General features: G+C 37.1%; 1 protein-coding gene across 2 annotated transcripts in view; it reads right to left on the minus strand.

The window, feature by feature from the left end:
- Positions 1-17,691, minus strand: part of igf2bp2a (insulin-like growth factor 2 mRNA binding protein 2a) — a 67,380-nt gene that overhangs the window by 13,758 nt on the left and 35,931 nt on the right. For both annotated transcript variants that reach the window (XM_081369382.1, XM_081369383.1), the window contains exons 4-12: positions 17,466-17,517; positions 13,258-13,321; positions 12,154-12,441; positions 10,687-10,821; positions 10,473-10,595; positions 7,158-7,293; positions 6,037-6,171; positions 3,073-3,141; positions 937-1,053 (exon numbers count right to left, since the gene is read on the minus strand). In XM_081369382.1, the coding sequence (XP_081225508.1) occupies positions 937-1,053; positions 3,073-3,141; positions 6,037-6,171; positions 7,158-7,293; positions 10,473-10,595; positions 10,687-10,821; positions 12,154-12,441; positions 13,258-13,321; positions 17,466-17,517 (1,119 nt within the window). The remainder of the gene's footprint in view (positions 1-936; positions 1,054-3,072; positions 3,142-6,036; positions 6,172-7,157; positions 7,294-10,472; positions 10,596-10,686; positions 10,822-12,153; positions 12,442-13,257; positions 13,322-17,465; positions 17,518-17,691) is intronic.

The following is a 17,691-nucleotide window of genomic DNA, read 5'->3' on the forward strand; positions in this document are numbered from 1 at the left end:
CCACTATGAGTGTATTTCTGTACACATGTTTTTGTTCAAGATATGAATTCAAGATATGAACTAACACTATTTTCTAAGATAATCAACAACATGCTACAAATGCTGTTGACATAGATTAATTTGATTTAAAGAATATTCCTTTTATTTCTAGAGCTACATCTGAAGTGTGAACCGTTCATTCAGCTCTTTCTCTTGAAGTCACATCACACAACCACCAGAGGGATCTTTTCCAAATTAATAGAGGTATAACAGTTTCAATTTATCCATGTTCGGTTTGTATTATGACTCTGTGGTCAAGAATTCAGTTTGGTAAAATATTTAATGTCATTAAACCATATGCTGCAGTAAAATGCACCACACTGTAAAATGACATACAACAACTCACACTTTGTGAAAAGTCAGCATTTATTGAAATATATAGGAAACATCTATAAACAGTTCTGTTGCTACTGTCAAAGGTCACTGACAGTGTACAGTGTACACAGTTTCAATGATATTAAGAATTACTGTAAGTATTGTTGATCAAATTAATGCAGCCTTGGTGAGCAATGAGCATAAGAGACTTCTTTCAAAAACTTTTTTTTTTTTTTATCTTACCAACCCCAAACTTTAGAACGGCAGTGTAATAGTTGACATGCCATTCGACATGAAATGAACCGAGGCACAAACACATACTGAAATATGGGTTGCGGAACCCTACTGATTACCCAGCAACCTACAAGACTGGCTGAATCAACAGTGAGGAGGTTACAGATGATTGGCTCACCCACACTAGGCACTAGGCCAAATCTTGTTAGATTCAAATCAAGGATCTCAGCAATGGGACACAGAAAACTAGATGGATAATTTACTTTGCGTAACAAAAACATACAAGGAACCTTCATTTTACAGATGTGACATGAGAGCGCAGGCATTTTAGTAGGCAGGAACTCCTACCTTAATAGAGGCTCCTGCGAATCGTGCCAGTTGTTTAATATGTTGACCCTTCTTGCCAATAATAGCACCGACAGCCTGAGTTGGGATAAAGAGGTAGACCACCTCCTGTTCAGGAGCCTGCAGTGGAGAGGGCAGAAGAAACATGCAAAATATTATACCTCTAATTCAATTTAATGCTAAAAATCCCTTATCACGAAAGTGAGAACACAAACCACTTATCTGTTTCTAAGGCCCTTTTTACACCTGGTATTAAGATGTGTTTTGGTCGATTGGATCACAAGTGGACAACTCTAAATACAGGTGTAAACAGGGTCTAAAACATTTTGAGCTTGTTCACTTTCGACCACTTCCAGAGGTAGTCGAAAAGGCATTGCTTTCGTAGAGTAAACACTCTTGTGGTCGAACAGCCACAAAAGACCACCTACTCTCCGCCTACTGACCTGATGCATAAACATTATGGGAAGAGCACTAGCCAGACAGACAGGATTCAAACTTTTTCGCCTGAAGACCTTACTTTAGTTTGATGACGAAAAACGTACCAAGCAATGTTCCCTCGACATTCCTGATTTCTAACACACACTCACCGCGTTCAGCATGGTCTTGCGGTTGTCAGTGCAGAAACGAAAGCTACTCTCCGTTTGTTTTTCCGTTGTTTCTGGCTGCGTTCAAATATAAATTGAGTGAGATTATTTTGTCCATTAGATCGAAAGATGTATATGAGAAATATATGAAATATATAATATATGGGAAAAAACCCATATACTGTATTTACCCACCCATAGACCCTCTCCTAGAAGAAATCAGGACAGAAGTGGTGAAAGTGGACAAAAGAGACGGATTAAAAACACAAGGTGTAAACGGGAGAGTGTCCCTCGTCTACTTGTGATCCGATCAACCAAAACGCATCTTAATACCAGGTGTAAACATGGCCTAAAGGACCTGACCTGCCTAACACCCCAGGGTGAACCGTACGAAACCGATGACTCATTGTTCCATGGTTCCCACTCTAAACCAAATTTCAAATTCCCTGACTTTTCCCTGACTTTCACTGACTAAAAAGATGAATTTCCATGACCTATAATGAACGGCAAAACAGGCTGCTGTTTTGCGGAGCACCGAGCTGTTCTGTTTTGTAGAAAGCCTTTCTTTAAAGTGAATTTCGTTTTCTATAAATTGTATCTTAATTTTAATATATTTTTCATCAACCAATTGCCTGTATTTAATAAATGAGAAGCAAATATATAGCAGACAATCAAATCAAAGTCCGTATTATTATTTTTGCAAAGGTCCCCTCAGGGGCTCCGTAGAAAGATGTGTGAAACAGCGCGATAAAAAAATCGTTATAGAAAAATTACATTTTGATAAATGGAAACTAAAATTTAAAGCAACAAACTAAATTCCCTGATATTCCATGACTTGGACAAAAAATATATAAAATTCCCTGACTTTCAATGTCTGGAATAGACCTTTTCAAATTCCATGACATTCCAGAAATTCCATGACCCGTGGGAACCCTGTTGTTCAGACTCTTAGCATGGGTGACAGTGATACATTGAAGAGGTCTCAGAGATTTTTCATTCATAAGTTAACAGCATTAGCTTGTGGTGCTTAGTACTGTCAGATGGAGAAAGAGGTTGTTATTTGGTGTATAACTACCAAGTTATTTATTCAAATGACATGAGACATTGCTGTTGCACTGGATCACAGTAAAGCTGATAACTCTGTCCATTGTTCAATTGGTTCACTAACAGATTTAGACACTCCATTTTGTGTCAGTTACAGAATCTACTAACACACTGTCAATGGATAGGAAACATTTTCTGCGTTTAAGTATTTCGGAGAATTTTAAGTATATATTGTGTAAAATTGGTGTTTATTTAAATAATCATTTAAATCATTTTGGGGATATCATATTTGCCATTATTAAATTGTACTGCACATAAAATACAATATATATCTGCATTATATTTCAGAATTATATTGGCCACCCCACTCTCTAGATACAGTATCAATATATGCAATTATAAAAACAAAATTGGTTGGCAGTATTTTTTTGTGGCTGGAACACTATCCACCAATTATAATCTAGAAGCAGAACTATCTTTTTTACAGGACAGTTTCAGTTCCAGTACTCACTGTGTGCTGGTGAGAGACGGCACTAGCAGGCGGAACACCGTACAGCCCACCCAGCTGTGATGAGTGACCCTGGAACGGATGAGATAGGTCAATTTACAAATGGTTTATATCTCAAGAATATTTCACTGGCTCTCCTTTATTATACATGCAAATACTGAAATACTAAGGAGTTCATAAGTCACTCTTAGTAAGTTTTTAGATCACCATGAATTGTCATGCAAACAAGCTGGAAAAAAAAAGAACTGCCAACACTCATTCAGAAACCTGAATGATTAATAAACAAAAGAAAATTCACCAGCCACACTTTGAATGATACATTTATAAGTTATATCTTTAAAAAAGACATTGGCCCTTTTAATAGCTGCAACCTAGAGTGACCTTCACAAATATTGTCACCCTTGGTAAAAATAAGCAAAACTAACTGTGAAAGTTTGTTTTTGCAATTTCTTGGTCTTTCATTCAAGATTTTCACAAAACCTAACCTTTAATTAAAGTCAAATAGTTGAAAGAAAAAAAGTCTTACCATATTTGGTTTCTGAAATGTATGTATACCACAATTATTGGCAACCCTAACTAATGAGTAAGAATCTAACTGAAGTTCCAATTCATATGGTATGTTTTTAAGTTCACCTCAGTGATCAGGAACACTTAAATGATAAGTCATCATGACATCCTGTTTCACTTGGCTCTAAATATGACGTGACACACAGGCCAAATTCCTATAGTCATCCATCACTATGGGAAAGACCTGAGAATACAGTAATGATGTGTGAGAAAAAGGTTGTTGAGCTGCACAATTCATGAAATGGATATAACATAATAGTTTAATTGTTATAAGAATACTCAATTGTCACTATCTGGGCAATAATTAAAAAATTTAAATCAACTGGTGATGGTAACAATCTACCTAGAAGAGGTTTTGTAACAAATTGTAAAGATTTGGAGAATTGCATATGCTAGTTGAGTCTTGGGGTTAGAAAGTCTTCAAAACTATGATCAGACCTCACCTATTTAACCACAACTTGTTTGGGGAGGTTAAAATAAAATAAAAAACACCAGAGGTGGGTTTGACATAGACAGAAGCATAGCCATTTATAAAAGTACCTCATCCCCACTGTGAAGTATAGTGGGGGGTCTTTAATGCTAATTTCTTTCCAAAAACCCTGGACAACTTGTTAGGATACATGGTATCATAAACTCCATCAAGTACCAGCAGATATTAAATCAACACCTTATCGACCCTGTCAAGAAGCTTAAACTGGGCTGTGGTTGGATCTTCCAGCATGACAATGATCCACAGCACAACTCAAATCCAAACCCCATAAAAACCCAGTGGGATGAGCTGAAGAAAAGAGTCCACAAGCATGCACCTCTGATTCTGAAGGATCTGGAGAGATTCTGTATGGGGGAATGGTCTCAGATCACTCGTCCAGAGCTGTTATCTTGGCAAAGGGAGGCTGCACAAAGTATTAAATGAAGGGGTGCCAATAATTGTGAAAAAAATCTATTTTATGATAAGAATTGTTTTCTTACAACAATGTGACTTTAATCAAAAGATTAGATTCCATAAAAGACTAAGAGGAGAAACTGAAAAACTAATTTTCATAGTCAGTTTTTCTCATATTTACCAAGGGTGCTAATATTTGTGGAGCCCACTGTATTAGGTTATATATATATATATATATATATATATATATATATATATATATATATATATATATATATATATATATATATATATATATATATCATTAAAATACCCATGTTTTTATTAATATCTAATTTTGAATGAGATGTTTTGTTAATATTTTACATTTCCATTTTAATTTGTTAGTAATGAAGGTTTAGAGGAAATGGCTGAACAGTTGGCTTACTAGCATAACCAGTAACTAGCTGGCTGATGAGGATACTAGCATTCTACTAGCATTTGATTTTCAACAACAGTTTGCAAGCAAGCTTTGTTACTTATTGACAGTAAATGCAGTAAATAAATATAAAAAAAAGTTTGTAATATTATGTAGAGAGCTTGATTTATCGTAAGCAAAGAACTGCACCAAAAAAAACCTGTTGTAATAATCAAGTTTTACAGTCCTACTGAGGATGATAAAAACCAGCTAACACTCATTCAATGAGTGCCTTCTCACACACCCACACACTCATTCTACCTTCATTAGTTCATCCGTGAGCCATAAGCTGTCCTGTCTGACTCATCACTAAATATGAAGGGGAATCCTGCAGCACGCTAACCGAACGGAAGGATTACACAACTCAACAATGAGTAGATGCGTTCTAAGGTGAGTACTCACTGAGAAAGAGACGATGTGATCAGGAGGCTAAATGTCAGGATAGTTCACCATTTAGATTAGAATTCTGTTTAAAGTTCCATTTAATTGCTGAAATTGAACTGAGGTAGAAAACATGATGTAGTCCTTAAAATTTAAGAATGTTAATGGACTGAAATTCGTTGTTTCTACAAGAATAGTTTTTAAAAATGTAATTTTCAGTATAAATTCCCCATTAAAAATGTTATTATACACAACATAAGGGTATTTCCAGAAATTGATGAAATTTATAACAACTGTTTTAAAGTGTAACCTACTAAAAATGTGTATTGATTTAAAATCTGTTTTGATGTTTGAACCATTTTGATAATTTAACTTAATGAGTGTCTAATTACTTAAATAATTATAAATAATTAGTACAAATTAATTATATAATTATTAAAATTTTGTTACAAAATGTGTGTTGGAATAATGAAATTCCTTGTGTGACTACATTGCATTTCTGTGAATTACAATTCAGTACATTTTTCCTGTTATTCCCATTCAAATTTAATTTTTAACATTCTGTGGTGTGAGTACATTTGTTAAAATCTGAATTTTGCCAAGCTAAATGTAATGCATTCCTGAGGCTGAAACATACAAATATGTTGTAGTTATAAAACTGTGGTTTGTTTGCACTCACAAGAAAAGGGTTGTAGCCAGTTGGGGGTATGGGTGGGACGCCTCTGGGCCCAGCAGCTGGTGGCAATACTGACAGACCGGTTGAAAAGATGCCCAGTGCACTCAGGCTTAACCCGGGGATAAGGTTGGTTTGTTGCTGCAAGACAGAGAAATAACATCATGGATTATGAATGATTACTCAGTTCATGAACACAAGCTATCATGTTTGTCTTGATAATAACTCTAATTTGAGATTAGATTTCTCAGTTTCCATGTATTTCTGAGCTGTATGAACAGTCTTAACAGTGTGAAAATTTGTTATAACATCCTGTAATATCGTTTCTGTCACGCTAGGTGGCTCCATCGACCCGGTGCATCATTTTATGAGGTAAGCGCTTTTAGATAAGTTTGTATGCTGTTTAGTCTTGACAGAGATATACTTGATTTTTCATTTTCTGTCTGATTCATCTGCTGTGCCTCTTTCGTTCAAAACGGAATTAAGTTTACACGGTTCAACTAACAGACAGTTACACATGAAACTGTCGCAAAAACACTTGATCCAAGCATGAATAATTTACCGTATGCCTGACTGAGGACTGACTAATGTGTGACTATAAATGAAACTGCATTAATTTGATCTGTGTAGTTGATATAGGCCTCTACCGCAAAATAAATGACTCACTAAAGATGAAAGGAGTCCTCGGATAATGCGACGGTGTAAACTAGAACGATGATGCTATTGTTACAGTATTTGCTCTGTCTATCGCTTCACCTCCCTCAGGCACAGGCAGTGACGTCATGTGTGTAAACAGGGAGAATGGTGTACATGTGCGTGCATGTCTGCGTGAATGGCTGTTGACAGGATGCGTTCTCCTTATGCACGGCAGGGGATGAACTGACTCAAGGCTGTTTCCTATAAACAGTCAATAACTGAACACAAGCAAACAGTCTAAAAGCCTTGTCGTCTACAGGACTCTGACTCAAGGCAGACCACGTTTGACACATTATAAACAGCATTTTTATGTAGAACATATCAGTGTTTCTTTAAGTTAAATCTGAAAAATGTCATATTGATTATAACATCAAAGACAGTGGATTAAAATGAAGTGTGAAAATCCTGTCATCAAAACCGCAAACACTTACGTTAATAGCAGCAATGTCATTCTCATAGGCTTCCCTCAGCTTCCTCGTGATCTCCACTTCAGCCCTACAACAGGCTTCGATACTCCCTTTCACTATAATGGTTCTCTCTGGATTATAAATAGTTAAATCCTGTAAACTGTGGGAAGAATGGACCAAGAAAGAGAAAAAGCAGAGTAAAATTACTGGTACATATTTAAGAAACACACAAATTTCTCCTGTCAGATTGGAGCAGTGTTTGAATTGAGGGCATTTTTAATGATTAATTATTATATTGTGCATATGATGTGACCATATTTGTATTGACTAATATTAGAATGTTTTTAAAAATATTACTTCAGTCTGAATGTGTCAATATCTTTTCTATTATTATTATTATTATGGTAACACTTTAAAATAAGGTTTCATTTGTTACCATTAGTAAACTACATTATTTAACATGACCTAACAATAAAAAATACTTCTAAAGCATTTCTTAATCTTAATTTCTGCATTTACTAATACATTTTTAGAATTAAATCGTATCTTAACATTAGTTAATGAACTGACAAACAAACAATGAACAATTGTATTTTTAATCATTAACATTTACAAAGGTTAATAAATGCTGTAAAAATATATTGCTCATGTCACAGTTATGCTCAGTTAGTTTCTGTTTTCATGGACTTTTGGTTTATTTTCAGTCACGTGTTCATTATAACCCTCATTTACTTTGTATTTAGTTGCAGTCTTTTCAGTTCCCTGGTGTCCGGTCACGTCTATGTTAGAGCTTGTGCAACAGATGACCGGATCACAACTAAACATGGACTGTGCAGCTCAATTCACTGCTTTAGCCTGCCGAAGCCTTCATTTTTTGGACTTTGCAGTTGACTTTTGTCGTCTTGCCATCACCTGCCCTTGCGACAACGAAACCCTGAAGTCATTGTTCTGGATCAGGGCAAATTACCACCATCCAGTAGAACTGGAGAGTGTCTACTCCCAATCCGGAACACAGCTGGACCCAGAGTCCGATTCACCACCTTCGACCGCGGAGAATTTGTGTGAGCCCCCCGCAGACGGAGATCTACCGTGATGAGTGAGCCAGAGCCGGAGGAAAGGAGGACAGCGCTGACCATCACCCCAGAACAGGAGCCCCAGAGTGAGTCTGACCAGGGGTGTGAGCCCCAACACCAGCGGCTGAGGGAATGCCAGTAAAAGTGGACTCTGAGGACTGACTGATCGTTTTCAGTACAGAGGTATTGCTTCCAAACCTATCCCACCTGGTATTGTACTCTACATCATCGCTGCCTAAAGACATTGAGATCGTTATGGACTGTAATTTATCTGTTTTTTCTTTACCATTGCTGTTTAAAGACAGCATTGAGAATTGTATGGACTGTGCCTTACCTACATTGATCCCGTCAAGTTTCCTGTTATCACCATCACCGCAGAGCTCAGCCAGTCCTCCAGCCCCGCTTCTGCTGGATACTTGCAGCCCTTCGACTTCTCTGGATACACCTTACTGTGACGTGAAGCCTCAGGTCGTGCAAACACCAGCCTGTGGCTCTGCCTCGGATCCCTTTGCTCCATATCGGCTCGTCAACCTGTTGGCCTCACCTTGGCTCCTACCACATTCAGCTCCACCAGAGACCCTCGGCCTTGTGGCTCCACCGGGTTTCCTCATCCCACCGGCTCCCCCTTGGTCAGTCATCACTCTGCTTCCGTCACGGAAATCCCAGCCGTCCGCTGTGCTCTGTCTCTCCATCCCTACAGCTACAGTGGGTTTCTGTAGGGGGGAGGGTCTCTGGAGAGGGTCTCCGACCTCCATCGGTCGTCCCCCAGATGTCGTCCTCCCTCCCTCGACTCCACAGTGGGCTGTCATCACTGCCAGGCTCTAGGTCCGCACCATTTCCGGTCGCTCCAGCTCCACCGCGGTTTCGGGGTCCCCGCCTCTGCTCGCTCCCAAGAGCCGTCAGCTCCACCTTGGCCCTCCAGACCTGCGGTGTCACCCTGACTCCGTGTCTCCTCGACTCCATCTGGGTCTCCACCACGACCGGCTCTGTCACAGGAGATTGCATCACTGGTCCCTCCTCCCAGGCCTCCACCATGGCTCCTCTCTCCCGTGACTCCGCAATGGATCATTGTGCTGGCTGTTTCCTGGGTCCCTGCCTGGATACTCCTGCTCCTGGCTCCTCCCACCCTTCCACTCCCCCATGGACTATATTGACTGTCTCTGTTTGTTTACACCCATCTCCAGCTCCACATCCTCCTCCTCAGATGGACCTTTTTACTGCGTGAGGACGTGTTTTGGTTTTGTTCCTGTTTGCCTGCATGTCTTGTCATTTGACCTAGTTTCCCAGTGTGTTTGATTAATGATTCCGTTCACCTGATCTTTTAATTATCTTATTAGCTCTCCATGTTATCTAAGCCCTGTGTTTCCAGAGTTCATTGTTTGGTGACCCACTACTTGATTTGAAAAAGGGGGAAATATTTAGGGGGATATTTATTATTATCATTATTATTACCGTATCAACATCATGTCAATAGCAACATAAAAAGAAACAAAATTTTACCCTGCTACTTTGCTTATTTAAAAAAATATTATTATTAATATCATTACATTTTCCATTTAATTTCAATTGATAGTGTATAATAATTTACTATACAGAGGTATAATGTCTGATCTCGCTGAATGCACAATGTAAGCACAACAACCACATCTTCAAAATATGGCAAGGACTCTAACCATAAAGCATGAGTTAACTGGAGCACAGAATACGAGAAATCTGCGACATGTCATAGAATTTGATGTCATGTCACAGTGCATAGATGTTTGCACTGTATTGTTGCTGTGTTGTTCTTGTGCTGAATATTCTATTGCATTCTTCTCTGATTCCACCTGGAAGGAAGTGGGACTCTATGTAGAGAGCAAATTATTTGAATCTGTATTGATGCGCATTAGTAAATAAGGCTGTTTTTAGAGAGACAGCTAAGCAATGACGTCAGGAGTGCTGGTTAGGGTTTAATTGGGTGACTCACTTCCTAAGCGATCTGTGTGACCAGCACACACTTTATTTCTGGGAAATACTTAAAACCACCTGTACACTGATGCTCTGCACCAGATCCTAGCACTCAGCAGCCCATTACAAGGTCACATCACATGTTCAGGTCATGTTATAATCAATATCTTGACAACAAAACAGCATTACCTATCAAAACAAGAGCTACAGCTTTAATTTAAAAATACAAAACATAATAGATTAACACCACAAAACAAAATAATTATGAGCTTCCATTGTTTTCACCTGCTGAAAGCCATCAAACGTAACAGACACTCACGAGGAGATGGTTATCTTGGTCTCTGTCTCTTCTTCAATCTTCTTCAGGTTTCTGCCCTCCTTCCCGATCAGTCTTCCAACCAGACTGTTGTGGGCCAGGATCTTCATAGGAATATCCTCAGTTCTACAGAAGCAAAAACACAAGTTAACAATTACATAGATGCATTTAAAGAACATCGCAAAATAAAAACAGACTTCGGAAGAATCAGACTTACACTTTTGTGTCATCAGCCTCTTTCTGCATGATGTCCATGATCATACGGCACGCAGCGGAGCAGCCCTCAGGAGTTGAGTGGATGGTGATGGGCTTCTCTGCCGCTCCCGCGTTCTCCTTACGATGGATGTCCACCCTAACAGGACGAGAACATGACCATTCAGCAGCGATCAAACTAAGCTTTGTGAAAAGTTGTCACTGTAAATCAAGCAGGTATTTATAATCAACGTGAATTGATGGTCACAGCCAGATTTGATTAATAAATGTGACATTTTCAGGATATTTCATGTCCAAAATATACACATGATCTTATCAATGGATAGTACACATTTTCTGTGTCCTAATATCATATATTATGTAAATTTGTATTAAAGCAATTCTATGTACAGTTTGAAATAAATTAAGGGCTAAATTTAGCGCAAACACTTTTGGCATTAAAAAAACTAATACTGTCAGGATTTACTAAAGACAAGCAGTGAAAAAATTTAGCAAAAAAGGCGTGGACAGTCATTTTAGCGTATCGTATATGCATTTGTAGGAGTTTCCCTTTCAGACACAAAATTTATGAGAGGAGAGTATTTAAATGAATCACGCAAGGTGATTTACTAAGGTTTACGCTAGTCAATTTACTGGTATTGGCACCATTTTCTATCGCTCAAAAAAAGCATGTCTTAACCCATTTTGCACCTGTGTTGTTAGTACTTCACCCGCTTTGCTTGTTTGCGACTCTACGCTAATTTGAGCTGCTCTTGGTAAATTGCGTTAGTCATTAGGGAAATGATCCAGCTGCGTCTGTGTTCTGTAATTTGTGTCATAAGTAGATCACGCGCAGAACTTTCCACTCCCATTGCGCTTTTATGTAATTGCGCTCTCATGCTAATTGCCCTGTTTAGTAAATCTGGCCCAAATACTTTTATAAATCCAAGAAGCATTAAACTGATCAAATGTGAGAGTAACAGCATTTATTTGAAATAGAAATCTTTTGTAACATTCTAAATGTAGTTCCTTTTAACTTAATATTCACCAAACAATCCTGGAAAAAAAAAAATCCACAAAAATATTAAGCAGCAAAACTGTTTTCAACATGGATAATAAGAAATGCTTCTTTAGTGGCAAATCAGCATATTAGAATGATTTCTGAAGGATCATGTGACACTAAAGTCTAGAGTAATGATGCTGAACATTCATTTGCCATCGCAGGAATACATTAGTTTAAAATAAAAAACAGTTCAATTAAATTGTAAAAATTTTCACTGTTTTAGGTCAAATAAATGCAGCCTTGGAGGCTCCTATCAAAAATATATATATATAAAAAAAATAGTACCAAACCCAAACTTGTGAACGGTAGTGTATATCACATTTGTAATTAATAAATGTATTATATAATTATAAAAATAATAATTGTATTCATATTAATTGAGGTCCACAAAATGAACTCTTATTAACCACATCAATACATCACACTCACTTAGACTGTGTCTGTTTGGTGATGTTTTTGATTGTGAGACCCTCCTTGCCAATGATGGCTCCCACAAACTGTGTGGGCACCAGCATGCGCAGGGGGAAGTCTGGCTGTTTCTGTCGGAGCCCCAGGGAGCCTCCAGAGGTCCCGGGCTGGGAGTCCTGTTCTCGTGATGTCCTTCCACCCCGGCGATTCCGGGTCGCAGGCAGTGGTGGAGCAGCATCCATATCCAAAATATAAGACACTTTAAAGGAGTAATCCTCAAACGTCTGTCCTGTTAACTTCTCTACAGCGCTGAAGACAAGGACAGAGAAAATTATCAGTGGAATACAATGACAGTGTAAAGGTGGAGAGTTTTGCCATTTTTTTAAATAAAAAATCAGGGCTGGCAGTGTGATGGTAAATACCCAGTGACAGTTGTGTCAACCAGTGGAGGTTCTGCAGAAGATGAGGTTCAATGCAGACAACTTCACTGCATCAATATCAGCTGATATGCATGTGTATTTAGCTGCTATTTTACAATGGTGTCAAAAATGGCTCATCATTTATAATCTGTCACAGTTTTGCGTGTTTTTAACTCATGTTACATAATGTATAGCAGGTTTTGCACTAATTTCAGACTTGTTCATTTTTCGCAAAAAACAAAAGAAAACAGATGAAGTCTCTTTAATTTTAGTATAAATGTCACAAACTTATTAATTGATTATGTAATATATAAAACATTTTGGGATAACACTTTTTAGGAAAAAGTTTATATATACACCATTAATGTGACTAAATATTTAATTTTGAGTAATTTTATATCACAATGGTGGTGTATGTTATGAGGATATAGTTATTTTGCTGAGTACTTTAAGTTCCTTAAATATGTCCATTAAATTAAGATGACATAATATGTGTTTAAGCTTGAAATTTATACAATTATAAATATGTTATATTCAAAATATTACATATTTAAATATTATTAAACAAAATTTGCAAATATTACAACATAGGGTTTTTGACATACCATTACCATGATAAATTTATTTATGCTCTTACATATGATTTTGGTCATATCCCTATGAATAATAAATAAAAAACTAGAAAACTTTATTCTTAAATCCTTACATTTTAGCCTCCTCTTTTGTTGAGTACGTCACATTCACCACTGCTGTTTCTGTATCAGTGTTAACTGCAAAAAGAAATGAAATCAGGTGAGAGAGGGAGTGAGAAGTCAATATTTAGAAACAAAGAGCTCGGTCATATTCATAAGCATATGAGACTGCAAGCTTTTGTATGAGATGCATACAGACAAACAAATGCAGTTTTACATTAGTGCTGTGAAGAGCCACTTATGTGTGTCTGCATATTAAATGAGGATTACTATGCCATGGCCACATGTGTACTTCACAAGAGAAGCACAAAGCAACCCTGACGTCCATGGATCAAAGCTCTGTGCATCATCTAAATACAGACACAATGAGGGCAAGACCCTACACTTCAAGAGTGTATGCTGCTATACACATTCAACTGCCAACTATAGCACGTACAACTCAGGACCTTATGATCCTGATGAGCATCATACCTGCATGCAAATCCTTCCCAGCTAACACACTAAGTACAAGTTATGTAATTGACTGGTACTTTCTGACAATTTCATGACTTATTGACAAAGTAACTACGACTTTGCATGCTCGTAATTTATTTTGCTCCTTATATATAGTGAAGTGATATAAAGCGCACACCGCGAGTCCCGGCTCACTGACCTTTCCCGATCCCGTCCCTCTCTCTCTCCCACCTCACTTCCTGTCCACTCAATACTATCTTATCATAATAAAGGCAAACATCGGCAAAATTAAATCTTTAAAAAATAAGTCTTGATTCAGGAAAAACATGTTGTTTCTTTGACTGCACACTCTGCGACCCACCAGTTGAGAAACGCTGTGTTAAAAGGTCAAGCTGTATTATACTTTCTGAAGACTGTGAAATGGGACTAAATGAAAGCTGTTCCACATTACAAGAATTCCTCTAAGATCATTGCAATAATTACAGACAGAAGCCACTGCAGAGACAATGTGTATGTGTATGTGTATGGTATTTTTAAGAGGAAAGCCTGCCTCATTATTGATTAGATGGAGTTGTGTGTCTAGAGAACTAGACAGTCTGTCTGAAGGAAGTGGGATGGCTGGGCAGAAATCCAGAGCTTCACACATGAAGAGAACCACAAAGCCTCACTATAATGCAGCTCAAGCGATCAATCTCAGAACCAATGAGTGTCACCAATGAAGACACATTAATAGGCCCTGAGAAAGAATGACAAGAACTATGTGTCCTCATGTTATGTTATATTTATTTCATAAGATGAGATTTCCTTTTCTATACAATGCTGGAGTTATCATTCAGTTGTAACATATCCCCAAAAACGTAATATTAGTAATTAATGATTTTAGTAAAAATGTCATTCACATGTATTCAATGTTTTAGGATAAGATTTGTACTTGACTGTTACACCCCATGACAGTTTTAGAGTATAGTAATTAAAATATAATATAAATATAAACTTTAACTTGAAAACCATTCAAAACTATTGAAACCAACATAAATACAAAGAGTGCATTTCTAAGAACTCTGGACATGCGTTTTAAACTAGATTTTAAAAATATTTCTCTTTTCTTTATTGTGGACTCTCACTCTAGATATCACTGACACGTTTCCTAAGATGAGAGCGTTATTGTCTTGATCATGAACTACATAAAAGGTGTAAACAGAGTCCAAAACATTGCTCAGTGAACATTTGAAGTGAACAGAAACTTCTGAGAGCCCTTTGCATTTGGACAGGTATCTGCATCTGATATCAACATAATATGACAGATCATGTAAAGCACCACTGTACCAACATTAAGTTAACACACTGATAAAGTAAGTGATGTGTGTCATGAATTACAAGAGGTCACAGGAGACGCATGTTAAAACCAGGTGTGAACGCAATCGGTCTCAGCTGAGAGAGAGAGAGAGAGAGAGAGAGAGAGAGAGAGAGAGAGAGAGAGAGAGAGAGAGAGAGAGAGAGAGAGAGAGAGAGAGAGAGAGAGAGAGAGAGAGAGACCACAGGCGCCTACATTTACCTCCCTACTACCATGCTGCTCCTCCCTGAAAACACACACATTACAGCTGGAGCCTCGCCACACTCTCCCACTTCAATCCACACACTGCTGCGCCATCACACTGCTCATTTCAGCCATAGTGTTCATCCCTCTCTCATGCACTGTCTGTCTGAGACTTCCTCTCATTCACACACAGTCTCAAGAGCACCCCCCCCCCTCCCTCCCTCCCTCCCTCCCTCCCTCCCTTTCTCTTTTGGGAAAGACAATTACAGAACCTCACAACTGAGACGTCTCCACTGGCAGCATGTGTTGATGGGATTTAAGTTTGGATAATGTGTGATCTAAATGCACACATTGTCTCTGTAGTCCATAGTCTGTTAGCAATTTAAATTCATCCACACACGGGTACATCAGCAAATGTGCTATTTGACAAAGTCCCCAATAGAAAAGACTACATATATATATATATATATATATATATATATATATATATATATATATATATATATATATATATATGTGTGTGAAGAGTTCAGATGCAAAAGCCTCTAAGTGCCATCTAAGATTTTCTTCTAGAACGATCATTTTTATCAAGCTTGTATACTTAAGTTCAGCAATTTCACTTAAATGACAATTAACAGGTAATTTGAATTGCCATTTAAGTGAAATTACTGAACTTATACAAGCTTGATAAAAATGATCATTCTAGAAGAAAAGTTCAGATGGCACTTAGAGGCTTTTGCATCTGAACTCTTCATGTGTTTATATATATATATATGTATAAAGGCTAATGTTTTATGAGCAGGGAAGAGTGTCTTAGCATTTGTCGTCTAGTCATAGCCAACGCAGTCCTAAATAGCCTGTGAGTAGCACTTCATCATTTTGTCCAAATGACCGAAAAAACTGAGCGCTTACACAACTACAATAAACTTTATAACTGTAAGTTAATGTGATGCACTTACTGGTTCAGATGCGGCCGTTCTAATGACAGACAAAACATGTATGTCCAAATTCTCTGAAATTTGCTGGTCAAAAATGTAACCTTGTAACCTCGCAATTTGAACTTGATTTTGGTAAAATGTGACCCTGGACCACAAAACCAGTCACATGGGTCAATTTTTTCCACTGATGTATGGTTTGTTAGGATAGTACAATATTTGGCCGAGATACAACTATTTGAAAATCTGGAATCTGAGGGTGCAAAAAAATCGAAACATTGAGAAATTCGCCTTTAAAGTTGTTCATTTATGTCCGCGATTGTGCTGCATTCACTCTAAAAAAAATCTTGTTTTTTAATATTTACGGTAGGAAATTTACAAAATATCTTCATGGAACATGTTCTTTACTTAATAGCCTAATGATTTTTGGCATAAAAGAAAAATCGATAATTTTGACCCACACAATGTATTGTTGGCTATTGCTACTTCTGACTGGTTTTGTGATCCAGGGACACAAATGTTAATAAAATAATGAAACATGCAAATGTCTGTCTGACCATATACAAAGCCACAATATCAAATCTGACAACACAGTCTTTAATTATTTTTAAAAAATAGTGTTTTTTTCCTAAAACGTAACGGGTTTGAACATAGCAGGTTTCTGCTCAACAACGATGATATGAATGTATAAAAGAAAGTGCATTTTTATATGCTGTAACTAGTTAGTAGGGATGTCAAAAGTCAATACTTAATAAAATAATTTGTGTGCATGCTCTGCTTATGCTTCATGGTAATGCAGCTTTTCAAATTCACCTTTTTTTGAGTGAATGTAAGTAAATGAACAGACCTGCCATTTTCTATCATTGAAAATATGAATCAAACAAAATACTCAAATATTTTATATTAATAAAACAAATGAGAAAAAAACTCTGCACACGTCACTGTTTTAATGAAATATTTACATTAATATTAAATAATTAAGGGAACGTGTTCAATTGCATAATATATCAAATTTGACAACCTTAATAGTCACCATTTTCTTTCCAAAGTTCTTCACTATTTTTTAAAAACTATTTTGTCTTCACTAGTTCATTTAAATGGTCCTGCAGTGTGATAGATAAAAAAATATTTAATTTGCAAATATTTAATGCAGTCTTTCAATTAATAGTAGATCATGCAAGAATGGTAATTACAAAATAATTTAAGTATTTTTTAGATGGAATATAGCATGTCATACCATGAGGCACTGCTTGAAATGTCAACTAACCAAATAGAAAATACCATGGCAAGTCTTTACCTTGTTCCACATTTTCTACAGTACCATACTGTGCTAACAGGCTGTCCAAAACCTGCAACGAGAAGAGCACAATAAGTTAAACACAATCAGCAAAACATATAAACACATAAACTGTTTTTAGATAGAATATTAGAAAATATGACAGTTGGAAAACAAAAAGAATGCTTCACCCCAAAATTAAAATATTCACTATAATGTCAAATATCAAAATCTGTATGCTTTTAAT

Source organism: Scardinius erythrophthalmus (genome assembly GCF_964197995.2).
Source record: "Scardinius erythrophthalmus genome assembly, chromosome: 6".
In the NCBI taxonomy this organism is placed as follows: domain Eukaryota; kingdom Metazoa; phylum Chordata; class Actinopteri; order Cypriniformes; family Leuciscidae; genus Scardinius; species Scardinius erythrophthalmus.